This window comes from Lytechinus pictus, chromosome 3, assembly GCF_037042905.1.
Source record: "Lytechinus pictus isolate F3 Inbred chromosome 3, Lp3.0, whole genome shotgun sequence".
Lineage (NCBI taxonomy): Eukaryota > Metazoa > Echinodermata > Echinoidea > Temnopleuroida > Toxopneustidae > Lytechinus > Lytechinus pictus.
Window position 1 is genome coordinate 23,196,207 of NC_087247.1, and position 27,742 is coordinate 23,223,948.

A 27,742-nucleotide genomic window follows, 5' to 3' on the forward strand; every position below is an offset into this window, starting at 1 on the left:
TTAAGCGACAGCACTGCACCCATGCTACTGTGAGTCTCTCTCTCTCTCTCTCTTCAGCGCTCCCTCCCCCTCTTCCTCCAAGTCAGGTGTCTCCTACCACACTCATCTCTCTCTGCTTCTGTGAGTTCTTCTCTTTTAACAGTGCTCTCTCTTTCCATGTGGCTCCTAGCACACCCATCTCCTTTACATTATCTGTTCCTGCTTGTCTTTAAGTCTGTCTTTCCCTCTCATTTCTTGTCAGCACTCTCTCTTTCTCTATTTCCATGTCTTTACCACACCCATTTTCTTTCCCTTCTCTATTCCATCTGAAGTGTGATTCTCTCCTTTTCTCGTCCATATCTTTTCCTCTCTCCATCTCTTGCCCCTCTATGTATCTCTCCCACCATCTCTTTATGCTACCTCTCTGCCTTTCTTTCATAAAAAGGAATGCCTAAGATCAATCTTGATGAATTCTAATGAGAATGCAAAAATATTACTTATTCGTAGCAAACTGAATTATTTTGAATGACTAGTTAACATCACCAAGATTTAAAGGGGGAAATTAAAGTGAAGCATTTAAACTAAAGGACACCAAGAAAATATTAGTAAACAAATATTACTGACCAAGAAAACTTGGTGCAAACAGAGCACCTTCAATATGGGGTTACTAATCAAACAAGAAACTCAGTTCACAGTTATTTTCAAAACTATTTTTAATGGTGGTAAGTTGGACAGATATTCTGGAAACCAATACGTATTTTTATTCATTCAATATATATCATTCAATGTATAAAATAATTTTACATACAAAAATAATCAATATGATTTTAAATACCTTTGGTAATATAAGTAAACATGTTAAAAACATTCTGGATATAATAGCACTGTATTGAAATCGAGAATTATACAAATCAATGCATAAAATGCTTTATAAACATATAATGTACAATCGATTGAATTGATTGTATATTGCAAGAGTACTACACATATAGAATAAAAAAAATATTTAGCACATTTTTGTTTTGTTTCATTGTAAGATATATATATTGCAAAAAATAAATTCCAAAGTTATTTACTTGAAAATAACTTCTGGAAAAGGAAAGGTGAAAGAATCAATCACTATGGATAAAAAGGATTAATCCAGTGAGTATTGAATAGAGACTCTGGATATACATTGTCTCAAATCTTTGGTCCAGTGATCGAGAAATACGGAGGTACAGACCACCACAGGCAGCAAACTTTGTGACTGATCAATTTGCTTGAAAAAGTCCACAGGAGTGGACGAAGCTCGCCCTATAGATATAAAATAAAGGTTGGTTGAAGCTTAACAATTTTTTTAATTAATCATCCCAAACTGATGACAGTTTTCTGTAAAAATAAATGGTATAAAATTAAGTGCTTTGAGAGTGATGCAATTAAAATTTAGAGTGGTTTAAAATCACATACCAATATTTTCCCCGATTCATAAAAATATAAAAATGAAGGTCAACTAATTTGTGTAGATCTTATCAGGGAATGAAAATAAGTGATCTGGTACAATAAATATATCACAAAAATCACTTGTATTGCCATTTTAGACATACCTGGGTCATTCTAAGAAAAATTTCCCAATTCATCGTCCCAACAATCTTTTGGCCTGCAGCCTCGTAATTTTGCATAATTTCTGTTGTGCAGCTATTCTACCTGAATCAATTCTTGCTTGGATGTGGGTCTGTGGTCCAAAAGATAGCCAAGTCATTACACTTATGCATTGTGACATTTTCTTGGGAATGACCTTCCTACAAAGTACACTCAACAAAAGCCTGAGCAAAAACACTATTCCTTTATCAATGCTCAAACATATTTAGGCAAGTATATATATATATATATATTCAAAATAGCTGATGGTTTTCATTAAAATACATATGATCAACAGAAGGTGGAAATCACTACATCCCTCAGAATTACATTAATAATCTATCCCTCATAGAATACAGGCATTTTTTGTATTGAATATATCTAGGACAAAACAGTGAAAAAGTGAAACCATATGGTGAAGAGATGACAATTGGTACTGTGAGCTTTGGTAAATAAAAGTACATGATGAAATGAGTTACTATAAGGCTACAACTTTAAGAAATGCATGTTGCATATAAAATCTTTCATATACATTTTGAAATAGAGTAGACAAGATGGTTAACTTTATTTAAAAAATAATTTTAAAAAATCTACCCTCCCCTTTTTTTGATATGCAGATATTTTGTTTATCTTCCTCTGTTAACTCTGACATACCTTAATAAGTAATTTATCATATAATTTTTGCAAAAGTAATCACAGAGCATAATAAAATATTGCAAGCTTACATAATTTAGGAAATTAAGTAATTTGATAATTCATCATTATTCTTCATAGAGCAAGACACAGGATTAGAAATGGGACAAAGATTTATAGCAGAACATTCTTTAAGCCAAATAACACTGATTTACAAGCCTTTCATTCTTATTTTAGTACATATATGTAAATAATTATATACTTGTAAATATACTTTTTCTTTTTTTCTTTGTGCTGCTTTGTACTTCATCAATGATCACAGAATAAGACTTCTGAACTGTTAAACCTAACTAGTACTTTTGCATAATAGGGAAAGTGAAACTTGGCCTTGCCCCTAACTAAGGAAAAATGAAAAGATATGGAAAGTGATTTTTAAGAAAAATTATACAGATTCATTTGAATGACAATTAGTAATGAGAAGGTTCTTAGAAGAATTGGAGTCCAAAGTAAAATGATACAAAAGCAGTTACTATTCATGGGTCAAATCCTGCTCTGACAATGGAAACTGAGGGGTGAAATAGGTGAAAAGTGTGATAGTTTGAATGGTGATCTGCAGAATAGTTTATAGATAAGTTTATATCAGTACAAGACATGGGAGCAGGGCAGACAATAACATGCTAATAGAAAGAACATGATCACAGATATGAGTTGATATGGCATGTGAGTGAAAGAGAAAGACAGTGAAAAAAAAATTGTCACAATCTGTTATTTTTATGCTCCTAGTACTGAGAAATTGCCAATAATGCATCTGAATATGTCACAAAACAAAAGTATTTATTTGACTAATCCTACTGAGGCACTAATTAATTCATGAATGAAGGATCAGAAAACTAAAAAGTAACTATGGCAGTATAGTATGTTTGGATATAAGAAACCTAAGTCCTTTGTGGGAGATTGCATTAGGAATTTGTATCAACCAAGATATAGGATAACTTAATTTGATTTAAGTTTCTCCATGTCTTCCAAAGATCCAGGACGAAGGAACCAGAAGATAACAGACAGGCCATAGGTCACCTGGAGAAAGAGAAGGGCATTACTGGGTCCGACATCCTGATGAATTGCCAGAGAAGCCACAGCAAAGACCACTGCACATCGTACCATCTCAGCTAGGACATTCCACCATGGTCTACAGAGTGAAAAAAAAAACTTTTATAATACTAGAGTGTCATTCATTTAAATATTTTAAGATAGTATTACTCAGTCTCTTGTTATCAACTCAATAGGGTTTGCATAAAGAAATTGGCATGAGCAAAATCTTTTTAATCTGAAATAAAATGATTTTATGTACTACTTCTAAAAACACTGACAATGTTAATTTCATAAGAAAGTATATGGTAAATATTTTCTGAAACATTACATTACATCTTTCTAACAGGACAGAGATTTTATAAAGGCCAAATTGACCACCCCCCCAAAAAAAAATGGAATCAGATATATTTTAAATGTTTGCCTTTGTCAGTTACAGTATTTTCATTTTCAATCTCATTTCCCTTAAACAATACAAATGCCTAATGTGGAAAACCTATTGATTCATGAAAATCAAATAACGTTCCAATTCAAGCCTAAAACTAATCAGTCCCCCCTCATTCATTATCTGAATTAAAACAAACTCAGTGTACACAAAGCGTATCACATGAGTTACAAGAATTCATTGTGGTAACTATGTATATCTAATAGGCCTGAATTAAAAGCTTCTGGGAAATATTTGGAACAACAGACCCTGATAATAGCTTAAAATGATTGTGAATGTAGGCCTACTTACTTTAGGTCACAGAGCATTCCCATACAAGTGAAAGTGTAGATCTGGTAGAGCAATCCAACAATAAGTGGAAGCTGCGACAGTGTCTATGAATAACAAAATTGATATTCAAAATTAAGCAGATGGCATTATTTGTTACAAATCATGTGAACATAATTTACATCAAACAGTGAAATTATCATAAATATAGCATAGACTTAGATGAAGAAACCCAATCCTACTCTCATTTTACAGGAATAGTCTCAAATTAGCAGAAACACTTCACTCAATGAAACTAGATGGGTTATTGACCACACACAGTCAAATTTATTTGACAAACCGAACTTCTTATCTTTTTTTCAAATAATGACCAGATAAATGTACTGTCCCAAATTAAAACAACTGAAGTAAAAAAAATCAAACAAACATAACATTGAAATTTGTGTTAAAAAAGCAGATTAAAAAGCAAGAGAATTTTTTCATTTTTTTTACATATTAAAGTATTGTTAAGCACTTCAACCGTTTCACATTTCATGAAACAGGCAGTAAGCAAATGAAGGAGTCAAGATTTCACACAATCACTCTCTCTCTCTCTCTCTCTTGTATGTCATTGCATAAATATTGAAAATTTTCTCCTGAAGTGTAAAACACAATTTGGCTGCTTTGTAAACAAGTAAAATGGCCATTATTGTAACTGACAAAGGTGCAATGAAAAGCACATTATCAAATTTAAAATCTAAATATTTCAAACTACATATAATAAAATAACAAAGAATTAGTGCATTACATGATTAAATTTCATATTTACATTTGCCCCTTGTGGTTCTACTTGTTTTGTGAAATTAATAACAACTAACTGATATGTCTAGATTAACATCCAATTTTGATGAAATTTGAAGTGTTACATGGTTTGATTTTTATCCATTTACTGGAATCATCTTGCCATTGGGTGGATTTAACTTTTCAATGTAAAACAGTAAATCATGTAGACAATTATAAATTGATATGTGTGTACCTTGGCTTTCTCCAAATAGATTTGATAAATAATAAGGTTGATGACAAAATGAATGATGATATATGCCTTTAGCCATCCTGGAATCACAGTCCTGTATTTGTTTGGCTCAGGTCCAGACACCTAAGAAAAGTTCAAAGAAAGAGAGAAAGGAAAGTGGGAAAGAAAAGGAGTTGAGATGGACACACAAAAAAGAAAAGAAAAGAAGATTGAAAGAAAACAGGAAAGAAAAAGGGAAAGATGTGGATGATGAGATGAAGAAAAATAAAGGCAAGAAGTTGGGGTAAAGGGTTAAGGAAAAAAGGGAGAGAAACAAGAAAAAAATTAAAGGAAATATAAAGAAATTAAATTATAAGTTTTTTTAATATAAATTCTTGCTTTCCTATTTCGTAAAATCAAATCAAAGGGTATTACATGTTAAAAAAAGTACAAATGAAAGAAAAAAATATCAAAAAAATATTGATTGGGTGAAAATTCAGTGATAGTATAATGTAGCATTAGTTAAATTCATGAAATACAGATATGTATCATGTAGTGGACATTAGCAGGTTGATGTCATTGTCTTCCTAATTCTTCTCTATTCTCGATTCATAAAAAAAATGAAACAAATTGCTCTCGCAAAAATGGTTTAAATGTTTACACACATGTTTTATTTCTATCAATTTTTTTCAGTCAGTCCTAGCAAAGAATATTAACACTTAAGAGTGTATTCTAAAGTGGTGGAAACATTACACTAATTGTCAAATTATACTCCTGATCACTTTCCAACCTGATATAAAATCACATGATTCTCAGTACATGATATTTATGGCAATACAAAATATGGAGAACGGTTAGGTGCCCATACATTATCAATTTACTTTTTTTTTTTTTACATTTTACAATTTTTTAAGTTTCCCCCATTAATTTAACTTTTTAAAAATATGAATTTCCAGACATGACATGATTTTTGGAAAGTCTACAAGTCCATTAAATATTATATGATATATAACTAAGACACAAAGAATCAATGAAAAGGTTGGAAATTTGCCTGCCAGTTAGTTGAACTTGGTCTCGCCTAAATGCTGGCCTGCTTTTGTGGTCTAGTGGTTAAGGGATTGGCATTCAGAGCCAGGGACCCAGGCTTGATTCCTGGCGGAGGCATTTTTGCAACCTTGATTTAGAATGGATGACAGCTCTGAGGGACCTTGAGAGAAGCTATGCATCCATTATCATCTCATTTTCATTTCTTTTACTAAATATTTTATGATATATATATTTTCATTTTATATTGATTCTTGATAATCCTGACGAATCTTAAAGGGGAATCCAACCCAAGTAAAAACTTGTTTTTATAAGGAAAAGAAAAATCGGACAAGTTGATAGTTGAAAGTTTGAACAATATTGGACAAACAACAAGAAAGTTATTAATTTTTAAAAGTTGTAAATATTGGTAATCACTATACCCATGGAGACTTCAAATTGGCCCCATATGGGATGTCATAGTGATGTAAGGCAAGGACTACTCTTCCATGTACTCCAATACATATTATGGCTAAAATGTCATTTTTCCCAAAGTTTTATTTCAAATTATATTTTTCTTTCATGAGGACATAAAACAATATACTACCAGGGTTATATTTAGATTACTGCCCCAGGGGAATGGGTACTGAGGAGAAAACCACAAATCCCTGATAATAAAGTACATGGCCTATGAGAAAGTTGTCCTTGCCCCTTGTCATAATTTACTTACCCAGTTGCCAATTTGAAATCTACATAGTATTAGTGATCTCAATTTCAAAGCAGCTATAACTTTCTTATTGCTTGTCCGATTTCTTTCAAACTTTCACCATTCCGTTTAATTTATTTTTCTCCTTCCCAACACAACATTTGATGGCCAAGGCTGGATTCCCCTTTAAATATATCATAAATAATTTTCATAAGGTCTTACATCTGGTATATCTTCGATTAGTCCAGTCCTTGGTTTTCCTGGTTCCCATCCTGGTCCTTTGATGATTACATAGATCTTGTTCATCAGTCCAGGTGTAGACCAAAACACACTCCACATCCATTGAAGATGACAAAACTACAAATAAATAAATATAAGAAGATCAAATGTTTAAATGACTGAAACCTAACCATAATATCAAGGTAGTACATAATTGAATGCTTGAATGGTAAACTCACTGTGAAATAACAGCAGAAACAGTGGAGGAAAATATCAGTGAAGGTTTGACTAAAATTCATAAAAGAATGAGAAACTGCTTGATATGGCAAGTACTATAAATTTCCCATTTTGTAATAGTTTATGATGACTGAAAACATTATTTCAATAGGAGCAAGTAGAAATGATGTGTATGAGAATAATATCTAATGTGCAAGTAAAATAATAATTGTCCATTTTCTGATAGAATGGCAATTCATGGAAATGATATCATATGATTATTATATTGTTAAGGCTTTCATTTCTTTATAAGGCAGATCATTTCAAATGAAATAGATAAAATATGACAAGACGTGTAATGTAAGACAGACAAGACAACTGTCCCATATATTTCACTGACTGCAGGCTCTATTGATGTTGGATTTAAAATTGAATGGATTTACTAAAAAAAAACATTCTCTACTTTTTTAAAATTTTGTTCTCATAGTTTTTATGATTCTTTTTAATATCAATTATTATTTTTCAAATATTAATTGTAGAAGGATCTTTTATAACACATATCAGATTTGAGACTATGAGTGCTCCAAAATCTTCACACTTGCTTTAGCAGGACTGTCTCTTGCATAGTTCACCTGGGTTGAGTGTGGTAATTGTAGATTTATAAGGCTGAATTAAAAAAGATCAGCCAATTTTAGCCCATGGGATTAAATAACATTCTATTACATATTTTAACTTCTCTTTGTGAAGAGGAGCCAATACTTGTTTTGCTAGCATACCTGAACAGAGATGGGATTGTATGTTGTAATGGGATGGACCAATCCATATGCAACTTTGTCATCTTCTGCTTCAAATGTCCCTACAAAAACAAAAAAACATTATGTTTGTCCAAAATAAAAAGTCTTTTAGCAATAAAACTTTAAATAAACAACCTGTAATGACCATTATGAAAGAATACAATACTAGAAACATAACAGATGCCCATTTTAAATTTGGTCAAGAACAAACTGAAAAAAACCCTAAACAGACAGGACAATGCTTTTAAGCATAATTTGATGAACTTATATTTTCTGATATTTGTATAAAAATGTGATTTATCAATGTATATACACCTGCATGAAATATGATTGTTGTAATATATGCTATGTCTATTTGTATTGCAAGTGGAGTAATACAATCTTGCATCTCAAATATAAACACATGTATTAAGAAGCATTTTTTTAATTATCTGTATCAACAAATGCAACTAATCTACCATATCTAAAGAAAGTTATATTTTTGTAGTTTCTCACATTTCTGACAAATTCAACTTTTCTTTTGCTATAAGGTTTGTTGCACCCATCATCAATATCAACTACAGAATCAATAAATTCCGTAAAGGAAATGGACGCAATGTCCCAATGGGAAAAAAAAGAAGAGTCCACTGATTTGTCAAGACGATAATAAGTGCATGAGTCATTTACATCACATTTAAAAAACATATGGATTCTAGATGCTGGGGTTGCTGACTTTCCACTGATTTGCTTTTAGTTATTTCATTTATTTATTTATTTCATTTTAATTTCAATTTCTACCATAATTTACATAATGCTCTTAGAAAAGGGGGCCTTTGCCCTTTAAGCTCTGCTTTTTAGTCTGTATCCTTCCTTTTTGATTTCATGATGTTAATATTTTCTTGTAAAAATTGATTAAAATGTTATATGTTGTATATGTAAATTGAATATGAAAAGATTGAAAGAGGAAAATAAATGAATTGAAGTAAATCGAATTGAAAAGATGTGATTGATTGGATTTATTGTAACTCTTTGAAAGATGAGGCCTAAATAAACAAACAAACAAGAATACTTACCAAACATTCTGTCCCAGATAATCAGAGTTCCAGCATAATTCTTATCAATACAGTATCTGTTACGACCTGAAAATTGAAGAATGTTAACAGAAAAGCAAATGTAACAAATATTCTGCTTTTGTATGACGATCTCTTCATCAGAATGAAGTCTCTAAAGGGCTTTACAGATACATCATTACCCCTGCCAATCAGATTCTAGCTTTCCTTGCACGTGATATGTGTACTGTCTCCACTTCCTGGGGATGATTCCAACAAAATTGTCCTAACTGAAATATTTGTGACTACATAGGCTTTTGCATCCCACGGGGTATCCATTTAACACTTGAGTGGAGAGTGGCAAAGTGTGGAATGATGAGCTGCCAAAGGATGTTAGGCTGTAGAGGGTTTCAAATAAACAATTGCAGATGAGGGAATCCACTACTATACCGGTGAGGTGTTTAACAAAGAGTCAAGTGTGACCTAAAGAGTCATGCTTAAAAACCAATGCACATACAACAACTAACGTGTAACCTCATTGATGACTATGCAGTAGTAAACATCCCCTTTGTATGATCTGACCAATGCGGTGATGTGTTATATATCACACGCAACTGGAAATTCAAATGCGATTTTTAGCCACCCAGGACACTTCCAAACTTGTATATGACAAAGTATGTTTTCTTCATGGACACATGACATTCTGATCTCTTTAATCCATACAAAGACATTCAACTTTAATATGAAGTATCAAGAAATATAGATTTTGTAATTATTTTATAAGATCGCTAACAAACCAGTATAAATATTATAATCTCAGCAATAGAAATCACTCAGAAGTCTACTATTAAACATCTTATTTCTTACCATGGTGAACCCGATGATGACTGGGTGTGTTTAGAATGTATTCCAATGGTCCAAGACTCTTGATAAGCTAATCACATGAAAAATAAATAGAGTTAAACAAATATCATTAATAACTTACATTTATTAAAATACTAACAAAAATTGTAAGATTTTATTCCAATATTAGTAAAATATTATTCAGCCAGTCGTCAATTATTGTTCATATGTTTATTAACCAATAATACATGGAATAATCAGGTTTTTATAATACATGCCCTGGTGGATTACATAAGATGGACAAGTTTATTATGAACATATATTCTTCCCACAAGTAATATACCAGGCTTTGAGTAAGTATAGCGGGAATTATTCTTCCAAGGTTGGACTGGCATTTTCTATTTTTTTCGAGGGGGAAGCCCTGAGGGAAAGTAGTAATTTTGCCAGTAGAACCAAGGATGAAATTTTCCCTCTATACTTTTGAAATAAATGCCTGGTATATTTGTTTTATATCCTACATGTAATGAGTAATAACAATATATTTTGATAATCTAGCTCTTGTACATATATGTAGTTCATATTTTTTTAAATCTTAACCAAAACACTGCGCTGACTGATCCACCTTTCCTGAAGCCATGCATTCAGCAGAATGCAGATTTGTGCCTGCCCCGTCCCTTCACGGGACTTGCCCAGTAGAGTCACCTTGCTGACCAGTGCGCCAAAGAGATAATGATCTGTGTCAATGATGGAATAGTGCATGCACTATTCCATCATTGACATCATAAATAGTAAATTTTGATCAGTGGGTGTTTCATTTTCAACATCATCGCAAAATAGTGAAAATATGTTTGGTCACATGATGCTATTTAGACCAATCAGCATGCATGATTTAACTAATGTAGGATATAATATCGATTACAAGAATATCATTGAATTGAAGATATGAAAGCTGGAATTTAAGCACATGCAAAAATAGTTTATAGATCTATAAATCTTATTTCAGCCACTCTCAAATCAATAATCTGTATACGAATTCTTGTTTAGAAGGGTATTTCATAGTTCTTGTATCTAATACTGTATAAATAATGAAGATTTATTTTCTTAGTAAGTTCATTGAAAAGATGTATTCATGAGATTTCATCAGAAACTAGTCATGTCTTGATGGTAACACTGAGCCTGGCAATTCAAATACAGAGTAAACCAACAATCCAGTATACTCCTAATGAAGTTTACCCTGGGTAATTCATACAGGGTATATTTATACATAACCCAGGGTAGTGAATAGACTTCCTGTCTCTTCATACATAGCCCTGGGTACTTCTGAAGAATCCATATCTATTCATACATAACCCAGGGTAGTGAATAGACTTCCTGTGTATTCATAGTAGCACTGGGTATTTCTGACTATACTTATGGTCTATTCATATTTTCATGCCCTTATTGCTGTATAATAATAATAATAATAAAGGTATATTTACCCAGAGTAGCCACTTCAGTTCCGAAAACTGTTCTCCCAGCGGGCCCTGCTATTATTACCCGGCTAAGCTAGGCTACCTATTTGGTATGCAAGTATTACTTTGTATCAGTATCTTTTTCACGAGCGCAAGTCATTAGAATTAATTCTTTTGCAAATGAAGGATTAATTAATTTCATGAAGGAGATGGGAATTGAGCAGAAAGTACAAAGTTCTCTAATTTCGTATTGTAAAGGAAAAGCAAAGCATTTCTAACACAAAAATTAGGTAATAATGACGTGATATTGATAGGGTTCCAATTAACTCTTTAAAAAAACTCATACCTCTGTATGTATCCAAAACTGATACAATGTGTTGAATTGCATGTGCACAAACATTGAAGAAGGAGGCAGAACAAAAGCCAATGGAATGTAGAACATCTGAAAACAAAATAATTACGAATATAAAAAAAAAAACATCCCAATCTGCACAGTACTCAAGGTGCAACATAAGAAAAAAAATCACAACACTTTATATAATATTAATGCAAAAACTGAGTTTATCAGGCACTATATAATGGTTAAAGAGCGCTTTTGAAGAGAGACACAGAAAAAACAAACATACAAACTAAATATTACTGACATACTTTATCATATTTCAATTGTAGGATTATACACACTAATGTATCCTGAGATCCTGGGGCAATTTGACACAACTGTTCATAAGATATACATGACCTTACAGATGACTAGAACAAAAATTTTGTGGTAAATTAGATCCACAATCATTGTAGTTGCATCTGCTAAAGTTGAAATCTTAAGTTTAAAAGTGACTAATTTGTAAAAATTTTATTAGGGTTACAGGGAATTCAATCACAAATTGTCAATTATTAGCATCTCGTTAATGTGCTAGAACATTCATCAGTTGTTCATAAAGTCATGGGTACAGCTTTATGAAACATCTCCCAGGAATAACAAGACCAATTATGTTGACTGTTTACCAGTGAATCAGTTCATACAGCATGCTGAAAGTAGGTCTCAAAATAGCAGAAGACCAACTGAAGCGATAGCTCCAGGCTACTAAAAACATGCTCCTTTGTATTTGGCCATGGAGCCCTTTCCTCATAAATGTGATCTTAAATAATTAATTTCACACCCCTTTATAGTGGCCTTGATGCCCAACTCAACTGTCTGGCCATTGAACCCTCTGCTACCTGGCCTAATTAAGTGTTCCTCCAAAATCCTACTTCGAGGCCTAAGAAATTTACATCTTTTGTATGTAATTATGCATCTTACTTTACGTTAAGTTAAAAACCAATCATGAAAATGTTTATTAATTGGATGATTTGACTAACCCAGCTGAAGCATCTTTGAAATATTGATTGCCTGAGAGCGGTTGATAGGTTGTATTCTTCTGAGCTATGGTGAACTTGATGTGCTGCCCACATTATATTCACTTCTATAAAAGCAAATTTAAAAATCTACAAACTAAAAAGTACCTTGGATTACTACTATTACATTAATTGTGAAATAATTTTTCCTGGAATCAATCAAAAACTTTACACAGGTTCAAAGAGTGTGTACATGTATTTTATTCAAATACTTTTTACACACCCCTTATGAGGCTGTGATAAGGGATTGGAAGATATGAACTCATGCCCCAGTATAAAGTCACACACATTAAAAATCATACAACTCCACATGCCTGCAGTATGGTATACATGTATGTTCTGATTTTAATGAACTCATGAGTTGGAATTAATTGACAAGACTTGAAAAGATAATCCATCATAGATTTGATACGGAGCTGAAAGATCAATAAAATCAGTATCATAGCTTCTAGAAAGAAAAACCTTGTATAAATGAGGAAAGCATACCATGTATCATTCGGTGAAGCCAGTAATATCCAAGATCAATACCAAGAAGACTGAAGATCCATGTCCAAGCACTATCCCATGGAAGCTCATAGATGCAGAAACGGTCAAAGACATACACATAGATACCAAGCTCCATGGCCTTGGAAAATAACCTGGGAATAAATGCAATAAAGAGGTATAGGCATACTGGAAGTGAAACTAACAGTTAATTTGAAAAGTCAAGTATTTGTAAAAGGAAGGAATTGAATTAAAGGGGTCCATAAAATTAGCAGCAGACATTCATCTTACTTTTAAATTATGAATCTGAAGTGGTACAGATTGCAGAAAGTTATTTTGCTTGATACGGTGTTATGTTGTTAAGATATATTTTACTATCTGTCTCTTTTATATGCACATGACAGTAAAATTTCTATGTTATGCCCACCTTCATGGACCAATATCTTGTATCTTGTAAATGTAGGATGGTTATACAACAAATTTGTAAGCACTTTAAGTAAAAATCTCTTAAACTTATTGAATCACCTGAATGAAAAAAAATCAACTCAAATCCATATTTAGTCAAATGATAATTATTGTTCATTGCCCACAGCCCCCCCCCCCTGTAATCTGCATACAAAATTTAAATTCATCCTGGAAGTGCCCTAAAAAAAAAAAATATATATATATATTTTTTTGGGACCCTTCTTAGTAGTTCTAACAAATCCTACCAACCTCAACTATGGAAATCCATCAATGTAATAATTTTTCATACAGGAATTTTCCTTAACATCTCTTTAGAAACAAAGAGGAACAAACTGAATTGTCGAGACACTTATGCATTTCTGAGTTAATTATCATACTTAGTTTATTAGACAACACATTAAACAGACAGATTTTAAAAGCCGGGATTGCTAGCTTTCAATATTTGTGACTGATTAAGATCAGTCGCAAATCTGGTGTGACACCAAGAGGAAGTGTGTGTAGACCAAGTGGCAATCTACCCAAATCACTACTATATTATTATTCCATTTTCATTAGCTTGTGTGAATACCTACCCTGTAACGATCATAAACATGCCAGCGATTATGGAGGTAATGCTGTCTGCAAATCTATCTTCTTTACCACCATCATGATATCTCAGATAAATCTCTTCAATCATAACAGAGATGAAGAAAAATGGGGCTGCCTGCAAAGAATACAAATAAAATAACAGATCTTGTCAATTTAATGGTTCCAACAGTAGTTTCATTGATTTTTGGGCTAAAGGGAACTTCAAGATTCGCCCACCCCTTTGGATAACATCCTTTGCTAAACCTACATGTAGGTATACAATATGGTTTCATACAATGAAATTGTTCTGGAAAGTCTAAAGTTTACAAAAAATGAAGAAAAAAAATTAAGTATGAAAATAATACCTGTCATGGTTTTCTTTAGTTACATATGCACGCATTACCCAATAATTCTACATACTCTCTACTCACCTACATGTATATGAACATCAAACCACATATTTGACATTGACAATGATGACCTGAAATTATGTATAGATATCTGTACAGTTTTGATCATACAATATGACCAAAACAATTCAATTGGTACCAATTCAAAGTTCATTGACCTGATATCAACACACTTTAATGAACAAATATATATACATGTATATTGTAAGGCAGAAAGAGATTTAAGAACAGAACTTTAAAAAGATATCCTTTAATATTTACATGTATACACAAAATTACTACCAAAAAGATCCTACATGTAAATAATATTTGTGAGTTAGCAATTTGTCAAATTATGATGTAATGCATGCTACATATAAACCTGGCTCATTCATCATCACAGCACTATTGTAAATATACACAGGTATTTTGGTACATCTGACAGATATCATATCAAAGTATCAATAAAAGGGTAATTAGCCCAAAGAATCGTGTTAATCATCAACTAAACCAGAGCTTCTCAAGATTGCATGCATGTACACGCAAGTCATCAAGAAACCAGCAAGTAGTAGTAGATGTGATCAACTTAAAAAAAAAAAATGATTCTACCCAGCTAAAAACTACATGTATTGCTGAATGTGGACTGTAAGAAGTTGAATTACATAGTACATGTAGGCCTACATGTAAATTACCATTAACAAAAATGCACAGCAATAAAAGCATCATAACAAATCTAATTCACTCTAAACAGAACCTCCTCGTTGTCTTCTCCTTTGAAAATTCTATTACATTCATATTTATTTTCTAACAATCTAAATTGATCCTAAATAGGTAAATAAAACAGCAACTAGCCCAACAATGATGAAAAGAAGCATTAGTAATGAATGACCCCAAACTTTATCCTTGCACCATTGATGTTCTATTGTAAAGTTTAGTTTAGTTATATTTTGTTCTGATAATGGTCATTATAAAGTTTGATGACTAGGGTTAGTGTTAGGTAGTTTTAGGTTACTTAAAGGAGAATGAAACCCTTGAAACCAGCTGAATCCATATCAAAGAGAAAAATCAAAGAAACATATTGTTGAAAGTTTGAGGAAGATTGAATGAATAATAAGAAAGTTATAAGCATTTGAATATTGAGATCACTAATGCCATGTAGATCCTCCCATTGGCAATGCGACCAAGATCTGTGATGTCACACACGTACAACTCCCTCATTACTTTAGTACTTATTTCACTTATATTCTCACTTTTATAGAGTCTATCACAAGGTGAGGTGTTCTCTTTATGAGAGGACAAGTACAGAGGTTTCACAACATTATATCATTGATGAATCGTTCGTCATAATTTATGATTAGAATGAGCAAAAAGAGATGTTTTGGGTATATTTTCAGCGTCCAAAAGGGGAGAGTTGTTCATCTGTGACATCATAGATTGTGGTCGCATTGCCAATGGGAGGATCTCCATAGCATTAGTGATCTCGACATTCAAATGCTCATAACTATTCTATTGCTAGTCCTATTTTACTCAAACTTTTGTTGATCTTATTCTTTGATTTTTCTGCTTTCACAAAAGCTAACTTGCTCCAAGAGTTTCATTCTCCTTTAAAATTTAACAATTACATTTTCTAAAAACTATATTTACTAATTTACTCAGTACTAACAAAGACAATGAGACAAAAACAAAACATTACAACAATAACAACAACAAAAATAAGAATAATAATAATTTATTGAAAGATGAACAAAACGAATACTACTACTACTACTACTAATAAACAATCATCATCATACTACTACTACTAGCAATAATAATGATGATGATGATAATTATAATAATAATAACAATAATAATAATGATAATTATAATAATAATGATATGTAGCAATAAAAAACATAACCCTGCAACCAAACTGTTTGGTATTCAGGCTATTAGAGCTTTGAAGTGATACTTCATACATAGTAATATATTCTCACTGTTGTATAACATTGTAATTTGCTCTCACCTCAACAATGTACTTGGGAACTTCATCTAGTGTTTCAAATGACGTTTCATTTGGCGTTACTGCATAGAACATGCGCCTCGTTCCTGTAACAGCATCTACTTTGAAAAAAGTATCCATGATTCCTTAAAGATCCATCAACTATAAAGAAAAAGAAGGAAACTAACTATGAATAATTGGGACTACAAAGTAAAGCAAATTAGCATGCAAAGTTATAATGCTCTATTGTGTGGTAAACATTAATATACTCAACCAATCTCTTCTAACCACTATAAAGCTTAAAGGGGAATGAAACCTTTGGAACAAGTAGGCTTGTGTCGAAACAGAAAAATAAAAGAATAAGAACAAAGAAAGTTTGAGAAAAATCGGACAAATAATGAGAAAGTTATGAGCATTTGAATATTGCAATCACTAATGCTATGGAGATCCTCCTATTGGCAATGCGACAAAAATGTGTGATGTCACATGTGAACAACTTTCCCTGTGATAGACGATAAAATACCCCAAAATGTCTCTTTTTGCTCTTTCTTATGGTGATACATACTCTTTATCCATGATGCATTCTTTAAAAATCTGTATTACATGCCTTCCTAATACATGATCTACTGATAGATGTAATAAAGAGGCAGTTTAAGTGAAATGTATACTAAAGTAATGGGGAGAGTTGTTCACAAGTGACATCATACATCTTTGTCGCATTGCCAATATGAGGATCTCCATAGCATTAGTGATCACAATATCCAAATGCTCATAACTTTCTCATTATTTGTCAGATTTTTCTCAAACTTTCGTTGATCCGTTTCTTTGATTTTGTCTGTTTTCACACAACCTATCTTGTTCCAAAGGTTTCATTCTCCTTTAAAGAATTTGCTTTCCTGGTGCAATTTAGTGGCTTCGTGACTTCTACTGAAGAGATACATTGATGACTTCGTTGGTGTTGCTACATGCTCTATGGAAGATTTGACTTCCTTCATTGAGTATTTCAATAACTATCATCCATCCCTTCGATTCACGCATAATACATCAGATCAGACTGTCCCTTTTTTGGATATCGACCTTCGTATTGAGGGTACTGGCATTACCACAAGCGTGCACTACAAGAAGACCGATGCGCACTGTTACCTGAACTATGAATCATCACATCCACCCAACTGCAAACGGTCGATTCCTTATTCACAACTGACAAGACTTCGCCGATTGTGCAGCAGTGATGATGATTACCGTGACTAAGCGAAGGAAATGATCTCTTTCTTCCGCAGAAGGGGTTACCCGGAAGATGTTATAGCAAGTGCTGTACGCAAGGCCTCCAAGTTGACACGTCAGCAAGCTCTTCAGGAGAGGACTCGTCAAAAAACTAAAGGGTACCTCTAGAGATGACTTACCACCCCCAGACAGTCAAACTTGACTCCAACGTCATGAGCAATACCTCTATCCTTGAAAGAGATCCTGAAGTGAAGAGGGTATTTAGTGAACCACCCATTGTTGCCTACAAAAAAGACAAGAGTTTGAGGGACTTACTCATTCACTCCAGAATGAAACCCAACGGCAAGGAACAACATCTTGCAGGAGACGTAGGTGCAACACGTGCCGTTTTATTTCTGATTGCACTCTGCTTAAGGGGCCGAATGGCACGTGGCAAATAAGGGATAATTTTACCTGTACATGTACCTCCACCAACCTGATTTATGCCATTGTTTGCTCTCGCTGTGACTTGATCTATATCGGGGAAACCAAGCGTAGGATGGCCGACAGAGCTACTGAACACCTGAGATCTATTAGACTCAACACTCAAGGTCTTCCTGTGGCCCGTCACTTCAATTTGCCAGGACACACCATAGATGATTTGAAGATCTTCATAATTCTATCTTGCAAAGGAGGTGATGAGGACAGAAAGCTTTTGGAAGAGAAGATTATCCATCGCCTTGGATGTCTCCAACCCCATGGACTCAATGCATCATTCCACTCATTTCGTCTGACGTAGATATTTCTTCTCTCTCACTTTCTTTTCCTTGTCTTTCTTTCCTTTTCTTTTTCTTTCTTTTTCTTTCTCTTTCTCCCCTATCTCTCCCTTCTCACCCGCTCTCTCTTTCTTTCTTTCTTTCTTTTCTTTCTTTCTTTCTTTCTTTCTCTCACGCGCTTCTCTCTTCCTCACTTTCTCTCTATCTACCTCTCCTACTGTCTTCTTTCATTTCCCCTTTATGACGTATCCTTTTCGTCATCCTTTGTGCGTTTTTGCTCACTGTTTTGGATACGCGCATCTTTATGATGCATTATTTTGACGCGATCTAAAAATTTGTCATAACTTGACAAAGCCCTATGGGCGAAAATTTGTTAATATTTATTGTCCAGAGTTTTGGTACTTTTCTTTGTTTGAACCTACTTATAATCTCCGAGCAGATCATTTGACTATATATATTGGCCCGATAAATATCATATTTATCGGGCCGATGCAAGTATTTTACTATTCATGATATTTATCGGCCGATGGAAGTATTTATTTTTTAATTTAAATTGGCATTGCTCATGATATCATCCCCCTCTATACGCGTCTTGTAGCTATAGCTTTAGGCTACGATAACAAAGACGGCAAGATGGCGACAATAACATCTGTGAGTATAGCTCATCTTCTTACATAATTCTTCTTCACTTTGATATAATTTTTCGTGTAAAAAGAAGTTTATTTTTTCCTAGTGGGGAGAAATGAAGTTGTAGCCGATTTACATAAGTTTAGTATAAGTAAGTTAAATGGCCTATGCCATCCCGTCCCAGGCTCCATGGAGAGTAAGCCTATGTCAGCAAATTACTTTTACTCTCCAGGAGCCTCTAGGCTACCCATAATTAAGAAGAAAAGTGATATTACTCTAGAACAAATATGACGAGGCGTTTATAGTAGAGTCGCCAAACATAGGACGGTTCCAAATATTGGACAAAAATGACTTCATCTCCCTCCCCATAACTACAGGGACCCGCACTGGCAGGGGACTTGCATGCATAAGATAGATGAACATACCTGCTATTGAACTGCACGCACAGTAGATCCAAGTTGCTGCTCAAAAAAAAATTCCATTGGTAAAATCCATGATTATGACTTCCAGAAATTATTTAAGCAATTATTTTGGGGTCTAGAGGGCGATTTAAATCGCCAAAATTGAACGCGGCGCACAACTCTACGCATCAAATATTTGGGAACTGCGTCCGATTTTTGGCAAAAAACAAGCCTCTGGTAGTAAGTAAATAATTTCCGTTTACCATAATTTTTTCAACTCTATTTTCTAATGACATTAAAGGAGAATGAAACCTTTGGAACAAGATAGCTTGTGTGAAAACAGAAAAATCACAGAAACAGATCAACGCAAGTTTGAGAAAAATCGGATAATTAATGAGAAAGTTATGAGCATTTGAATATTGCGATCACTAATGCTATGGAGATCCTCAAATTGGCAATGCGACAAAGATGTGTGATATCACTTGTGAACAACTCTCCCCATTACTTTAGTGTATATTTCACTTAAATTGCCTCTTTTATCACATCTATCAGTAGATCATGTGTTCTTTCTATAGGAGGGTATGTAATACAGATTTTTAAAGAATACATCATGGATAAAGAGTTTGTATCACCACAAGAAAAAGCAGAAAGAGACATTTTGAGGGTATTTTATTGTCCATCAAAGGGAAAGTTGTTCACATGTGACATCACACATCCTTTTCGCATTGCCAATGGGAGGATCTCCATAGCATTAGTGATTACAATATTCAAATGCTCACAACTTTCTCATTATTTGTCAGATTTTTCTCAAACTTTCTTTGTTCTTATTCTTTGATTTTTCTGTTTCGACACAAGCCTAGGTATTCCAAAGGTTTCATTCCCTTTAATATTCAAATTTTGTACTACGGAAATAAACATGATTTTTATTTGATTCAATGATTGTATTTTTGTTTTGGGTCCAATTATGCTTAAGTGTCCAATATTTGGGCACTTTACTCTACTGGAGGTTAGCAAATGTTGGCTGCGTGCGTCGATCGTATTTTGATAAACTATATGGAAATCGTACACTTTATTGTCAGCTGCTTGCGTTCGCATGCTCGCATCTGGACATTAGCGGTGCTATTGCTCTCTTTTCGATCCCATGATCCTTTGGGTGAATCTATTTGCGATAAGTTCTACTGTAAAAGTGGAAATTTTCGCGGTGTGGATATTTTCGCAGATTTCGCAGCAAGATCGGCAAGTGCGAATTTAAAAACACACAAATTTATTTTCTATTTTAATGCAAGTTTTGAACCGTGGTTTAATTGCGTGTATTGTTTTGGCAAAGAGATTGCATAATTTGACCTATAGAGGGCAGCATTTAAGCAAGCAAGCTTGAGCTCCAAAATCATATGCATCGCGAGAATTTGTTCCAATAATTTTTTTAACAGTCGCAGATTGGTATTTTAATTATGATTTTGGTTGAAATATAAATTGCTTTTGCTGTTTGATTGGTGAGTGTTTAGATCTGTTTAGTTTTATAAGAAGATGTTGGGTCGATCGCCCATGTTTGTTGATTGATCCCAATCAGCCGTAATCCCCCCGGTCCTTACCCGGTGCTCGGCCGTCCATACCAGGCCAGCAGCGCCTCCGTTTTGCCTTCCCCGATGTCTGCCCCGCAAAGAAAAGTTGCGTTAAATGTCACAAAAGCTCATGATTGGATCAAAACATGCTGAATTATGCCGCTTTAGAGCTAGAATTATGATCAGAAAATACAATTTTATTGCTGAAATGTTCATTAAAACCATTCACAGATGGGCAAGAAGGAAGTGACTTTGTGATTATGGAGTGTGCAGCGCGAATTCAAGAACCCGCAAATATGTTTTGAAGCTGCAAAGTGCGAAAAATTAATCCCGCGAAAATAACAGCGTTTACAGTATTCTACTGGGGCGGTATTCTGAAAATCGTGTTAACTTTCGTGTTAAATATTGTGTTATGTCTCTGATTTAACACGCCCCTAACATACCCCCAAATCAGTATTCTGAAAACTGTGTTATTTGCATGTCATCTCATTTCGTGTTATCTTCAGCTCCACCCACTCTGCATAGATTTAATCCAATCAAATGCGTTGTTAAAAAACAGATCGCGCAGAATTTTCAGGGGAAAAAAAATCAGTGCGCGCACTTTGACGTGACACGAAACCTGCATTGTGACATCATTTTGTAAGCGCTTACAGCTAAATAAAAGTTAGAGCTAGATGTAAGGGTGATTGTGGCAATTAAGATTGGATTATTTCAGACAGCATGGGTCCGAAATTCATTAGGAGACAGAGGCCTCGATCGATTGTGGAGGGTGCAGGGGCGATCAACCCAAGAAAATATGGGGGCAAACATATCTATTTGCTCCAAAATAATTTAGAAAACTTGAAATTGTTATGCAATGCAAAAATTTTAAAAGCATGAAAAACATCAAACCTGACAGAATTATTGAACACACAAGATTGTATTTTCTATCGGTGCGCACCTCATGTAAAATTCTTTAGTATTACTTGGTGTGCAGAACCATCAGCAAAAAAAAATTTGTTCACATTTACCCCAAAAGCATACGATTGATTAGACAGGAATAACCGTCGTTTCTGGGGATTTATTCATCAATTTCTGACATTTTACTATAATCCCCATTCACCGACGGTAGTGTGTTAGTGCGAGCCTGCATGTGTAATCTGGGTCGACAATTCGGAGGGCGAGTTTTGTCCAGATTTCAATTTCTTTTAGATTCTAAATGACATTATATGATCTTGAACGAAGGTCCACTATTTTCGTTAGACTCTAATCTTTCTATTGATACTATGTAAAATCTATAAAATATCGAAAATATACGTTACTGATGAGTTATTCCCCGGGTTATTCCTTATTTTTTTTATTTTCTGCCGGAGAGGAAAATATGGCAGCCGTCAACGAGTTGTGCTTTTATCAAGGCTTTCCGATTAAATTTTCAATATCTTGGCCAATCAATGCGAGCAACAAGTTCCGAACGCACGCACATCTACAAGTGCAAAGCAGCGGCACAAATCGCGATATATAGCGACTGGTAAATACGTCTGAAAGGATGATGACGTCATCCAAGATGGCAACTTACGTTGACCAACGAAAGGATCGAAGATGACGATGTTTCGATCATCATTTGAAAGGAATTAGCAGTAACTGCGGTCTAAGGTACGATATTTCTGAATTTTAAACATTTTTTCGTAAATATGGATGTGATTTCTTTTTCATAACGTGACATTTTATGTACATAAAAACGATCGAAAAATCGGGTTTACGCTGTTAGATCTAACGTTATTGCTAAAATACATTATCTGTACGTACGGGCCTCCAAGCTCTTCAGTCTATGTATTGGTGAGTGAGCCAACGCAGTTCAGCGGAACAACCAAAATACAGAGACTGAAGCTTTTGGTCTAACGATTGATGTCCCTGACCCTGATGGGGGGGGGGGGGGTAGGGAAAACCTATAGTATAACCATAGAAAAAGAGTAAAACAATTTGAGAATATTATAGAAAATTTCCCCAATCTCATGTTCTTAACAATTCCATTCTTATTGACATGCTGTTTGTGATTTTAGACGTGTTTAATTATCTTAAATGTATTTTTTACGATTGCAAAAGGTAGCCAAATAAATAATTCATGAGCACAAATAATGATTTTTAAATAATCCAAATTAAGGATGCATTCGAAGGGTATTTTCACAGGAATTAAGTTCCAAAATAATTGTTGTTTAATCATCGACATGAGAGAAAAAGGGAAAAAGCTAGTCCTATAATTATGTCGGTACTGTTGTTATTGACGTTTGCGTCTGCTATAAGAAGTGCAACCATTGTCGTCCCCAACTTAACCTCTCCTTTAATAGCGCAGTGTTAAATGTTTGTGTTATCTTTGAACCAGATTTTTGCTAACACCATTTTCAGAATATATTATTACCAAGTTTCGTGTTATCTTCTTCCCCAACACCGCGTATGGGGGTTGCGTATTTCAATTTTCATGACCGTGCGCGGTGTTACCACTTGACCCACGTGTTTTATATGATAACACAATTTTCAGAATACCAATCGTGTTAGCTAACACCGTTTTTGTGCTAACTAACACGGTTTTCAGAATACCACCCCTGCACTTAGACCAAAAGCTTCGGTCTCTGTTATGTTGGTTGTTCCACTGAACTACGTTGGCTCCACTCACCAAATACATAGACCGAAGTTAAACCGTCGTCTGTACAGGGGCTCAATGGCCACCGGTAATTTCTTGTTTTTCTCCTCGATACCGCGATATTTTCCACCAAAAGTTCATACATATGCACCTATAGCTGAAAATGTATAAGTAACGACAGTTTCTTACCCTAAATTCCCGCTTTAAAACTGGCAATCAGGGGATTAACTCTGAAAGTTGACACTTCCGACTCGGACTAGTGGGCAGCCATCTTGGTAATGAATAATTCATGAAAAAGTGGCCGACGAAAGTCAGACTCCGCCCCATGACCTTTACGTCACACATTACAGAAGGGGAAAAGAAAGGAGCAGTTAAACTTAAAGAAACAAAAGAAAAAAGGGGAAATAAAAAATAAAAAGAAAAGTAAAACAAAAAAGAGAGAAAACGAAAGAGAAAGAGATAAAGGAAAATGGAAAAAACCATCTAGAATTTTAGTATTCATATCATAAACCCGACGTAAAAGAGATGATCTGATTGGCCAATGGTTTTGATACGCAGTTGACCCGGAAGTTCTTCCAACGGCATATGTTTGTGTGTTATATCGACTTCGGATGAACGAGTGAACTAAGGAGCTACACGACAGCCGAGGTAAGTCGCTGTTTTTTTTCCTTTTAACTTTATTTTCCCCTCGTTTTTGGCAATTAATGCCAAGTCCAAGAGGGAATATTAATTCGCATATTTGTCCATTTATTTTCATATAGGCCCCACTCTAGGCGACACCCCAATACTTACCCGTGCTAATAAACTGGGACTCCACTCACGCGCGTTTGGGCCTCCCTAGCTTAGAACTAAGCACTAATATCACCTTAAAAACTAAATCTACAAGGTATGTATAATCTATTTACAACTTTAATAATGTTTAATCGGTACTCACCGGTTCTTTTGTTGCATTTTCAGACCATTTCTCACAATTCTTCGTAAATATTTGCGGCAAATTTTGTCGCCATAGACAGCTTAGCATCCATCTTTATTGATAAATGGAGCGCCCTTTACGATAGTTGTTAATGCCGCGGAGAAATCGTTAGGCATTTTGGCCTGTGTTCAAGGCGTTCTTTCTGTTTTATTTTTTATATTGAAGATTGTGCATTTGTTGAATAGCGCCGTCTACGTCAGGTATGAGATCGAGTGTATAAATACACTCTTCCAAAATAATTATGATTCCGACCTGGCGCTGTTTAACTTCAATCTCTTTCACCTAAATTAGCGATGAATGCTAGCATTATAAAATATATATTATTAACGTCTGACGAAAAGAATAACCAACCGATCAGCTGACGAGAACGCGAATCACGTGATCTTCATATCAGCTTCGATCGCGAGTCAGAAGAGAAGAGCAGCTGCCCAGAAAATCAGGAAAAAGCCGTGAAAATGTAAGTTCCCCTTCATTTCTTTCATTTTTTGTTGTTGCTAACGATGCATTTACACTATAAAATTATAATTTAAATAAGAGAAAGGAATATAGCTTGTACTTGTGATATAATAATATAAATATCCTGTTCTCAGAGATTTCTAACCAAAAATACTACTGATGTCGCCTATGAGGTCCATACATGTAATGTTGGACCTCATTGGTACTAGGACTTATAGGAGTGATACTGATACTGATAGGCCCTAGGGGGGCCTATATCATTATATGTATGAATTAAAGACAAAAATCGATGAGCCCCGTCGGGGGGAATTTGCATTGTACCTCCCCTAATGGTGGCGACACGCTAGCGAGCCGTCTGTGTATGAGGAGAAATTAAAAAAATTAAAAAATGTTGAAAAACTCCTCGAAACAGACGGCTGCCAGCTGTCTACCCTGCACTGCACTCCCATCAATCAACACCACACCAACCACAACATATGGGACCGATCTACGATATATGCTAGATCAAATTTCAGTCTTCATTCATGTCATTAGCTCTTAGTAATTTACATTCAAGTGAGTGTGCCAGTGTGTTATGATCATAAACGATATACAAGGTTTAATATCAACATATAAATCATGAATTGCCACAATATACTTACCGAGAAAAGTGAGATGGCTCGACAGTCGGACCTCGATCACTCTAGTCTAGCTACACCTTTACACTAAATTAACGGTACCCGTATCTCTGCCGCGGCGCCGCCGCCGGGCCGGGGGGGCGGGCGGCGTCAGCAGGCGCAGGCCAGGCCGGCCGGCCGGGCATCGAGTCCCGGGCGGGCGCTTTCGCGTGAACGAATTGCGCTTTGTGGCAGTTGTGGGTTTTTCCCCCAGGATTTTTATTTATTTAGAATTATTTATGTATTTATGTGTCTACTCGTGATATAGGCCCCGCTCGAGAAAAACTTGTAATCGATCATACCTCAATATCTAGGTTGCTAACTTCAGCTCACTATATATACTCGTGATATAGGCCCCGCTGCTGTGTTGAATGGCTCAGAATGTCCGTTCGCGGGGCCTGTTTCACGAGTATAATACTATAATCGTTATATAGGCCCCGCACTACGGCACTTCAGGCACTCCAACACAGTAGTGGGGCCTATATCACGAGTATATTAAAGCTTGCATCCTAAGATAATCGCGAAACTGGCCCCGTCCAATGCGCTTTTCTCAGCATTCGCACGTGCGTGGGGCTCGGATGACGGCTATTAGTATACTCGTTATCGAGGCCCCTTACACTGTTATATCATGGAAAATAACGTGGTCCTGGGGCTTGTTTCCCCGGCCGGTGAGAATTGTCATGGGCGGCGCTGGAGTGGGGGGGGGGGGGGGGGGGCCTCCAATTTATTTTCCAAATAAACAAGGAGAGAGAATAATAAAATGTGTATGTATTTACTTCTTCAGAAATTTCTTTGTCGATTTACTAATATATTGATACAGTTATTAACTTATTTATTTATTTATTTATCAATCTATTTATATTGATTAATTAATGGATTTATTCATTTAATTTATTTGTTTTCAGTTTGTTTTTCTTTTGTGAGATAGAGAGTAAGAGGTATCATTCGTTTTTCATAATTTTTATGTGTGGAAGTTCTCTTATTTCAATCTATTTTAATTGATTAATTAATCATTTAATTTATTTGTTTTCAAGTTTTTTTTCTTTTGTGAGATAGAGAGTAAGAGGTATCATTCGTTTTTAATTATTTTTATGTGTGGAAGTTCACTTATTTCAATCTATTTTAATTGATTAATTAATCATTTAATTTATTTGTTTTCAGGTTTGTTTTCTTTTGTGAGATAGAGAGTAAGAGGTATCATTCGTTTTTAATTATTTTTATGTGTGGAAGTTCACTTATTTCAATCTATTTTAATTGATTAATTAATGTATTTACATTGATTAATTAATGTATTTATATTTATTCATTAATCATTAATCATTTAATTTATTTGTTTTCAGTTTTTGTGTAATGTCCAATGCGCTTGTCCCAGCATTCGCCGTGTGTGGGGCTCAGATGACGGCTATTATAGTATACTCGTTATCGAGGCCCCTTACACTTGTTATATCATGGAAAATAGCGTGGTCGTGGGTCTTGATTCCCCGGTGAGTGATATCATGCGCGGCGCTGTAGGGGCCCGGGGGGCTCCAATTTATTTTCAAAAAAACAAGGGGAATAATAAAGAAGTGAGTATAAAAACTCTGCATGACAATGGAGTAGGATCCATATGAGTGACTTGTTTTAGGCATGATGTTATCCTTCCAGTTTTCAGAGAAAAATCAACCAGGCCCCTCACAACCTGACGCCGCCCTCGTGTTGCTAATATTTTGCTTTTAAAGATCTGCTCTCTGAATAACTTTTGATAAATCCATGAATGATTCATTCATTTGCTAATTTTTTGGGAGTGTTTTCGATGTAACGTTGGGCCTATATATAGTTATTTTTGTTCCATTATCCATCGTAATTTGTATTTGCTAGTTATTTGATAACCTCGTTTTATTCAGCATTTCATTTGAA

At 34.6% G+C, this 27,742-nt stretch overlaps 1 protein-coding gene across 5 annotated transcripts; it reads right to left on the reverse strand.

Annotated features, from left to right (window-relative positions):
• Positions 1-669: 669 nt before the first annotated feature.
• Positions 670-26,471, reverse strand: LOC129257598 (alkylglycerol monooxygenase-like). Of its 5 annotated transcripts, none has more exons than XM_064096659.1 (13): positions 26,444-26,471; positions 16,600-16,694; positions 14,211-14,341; positions 13,177-13,328; positions 12,655-12,758; positions 11,645-11,740; positions 9,872-9,938; positions 9,029-9,094; positions 7,959-8,038; positions 6,970-7,104; positions 5,043-5,162; positions 4,052-4,134; positions 670-3,415 (listed from the first exon to the last, which is right to left on the reverse strand). In XM_064096659.1, exons 2-13 carry the CDS (start codon positions 16,669-16,671, stop codon positions 3,223-3,225), a joined length of 1,299 nt encoding a protein of 432 aa, XP_063952729.1. In that variant the 5' UTR covers positions 16,672-16,694; positions 26,444-26,471; the 3' UTR covers positions 670-3,222. The 5 variants fall into 5 exon arrangements, with proteins under 5 accessions (XP_063952729.1, XP_063952728.1, XP_063952726.1 ...); XM_064096658.1 differs by lacking the exon at positions 26,444-26,471 and adding an exon at positions 26,410-26,441; XM_064096656.1 differs by lacking the exon at positions 26,444-26,471 and adding an exon at positions 26,149-26,320 and having other exon boundaries at positions 16,600-16,737.
• Between the last annotated feature and the right edge of the window lie 1,271 nt (positions 26,472-27,742).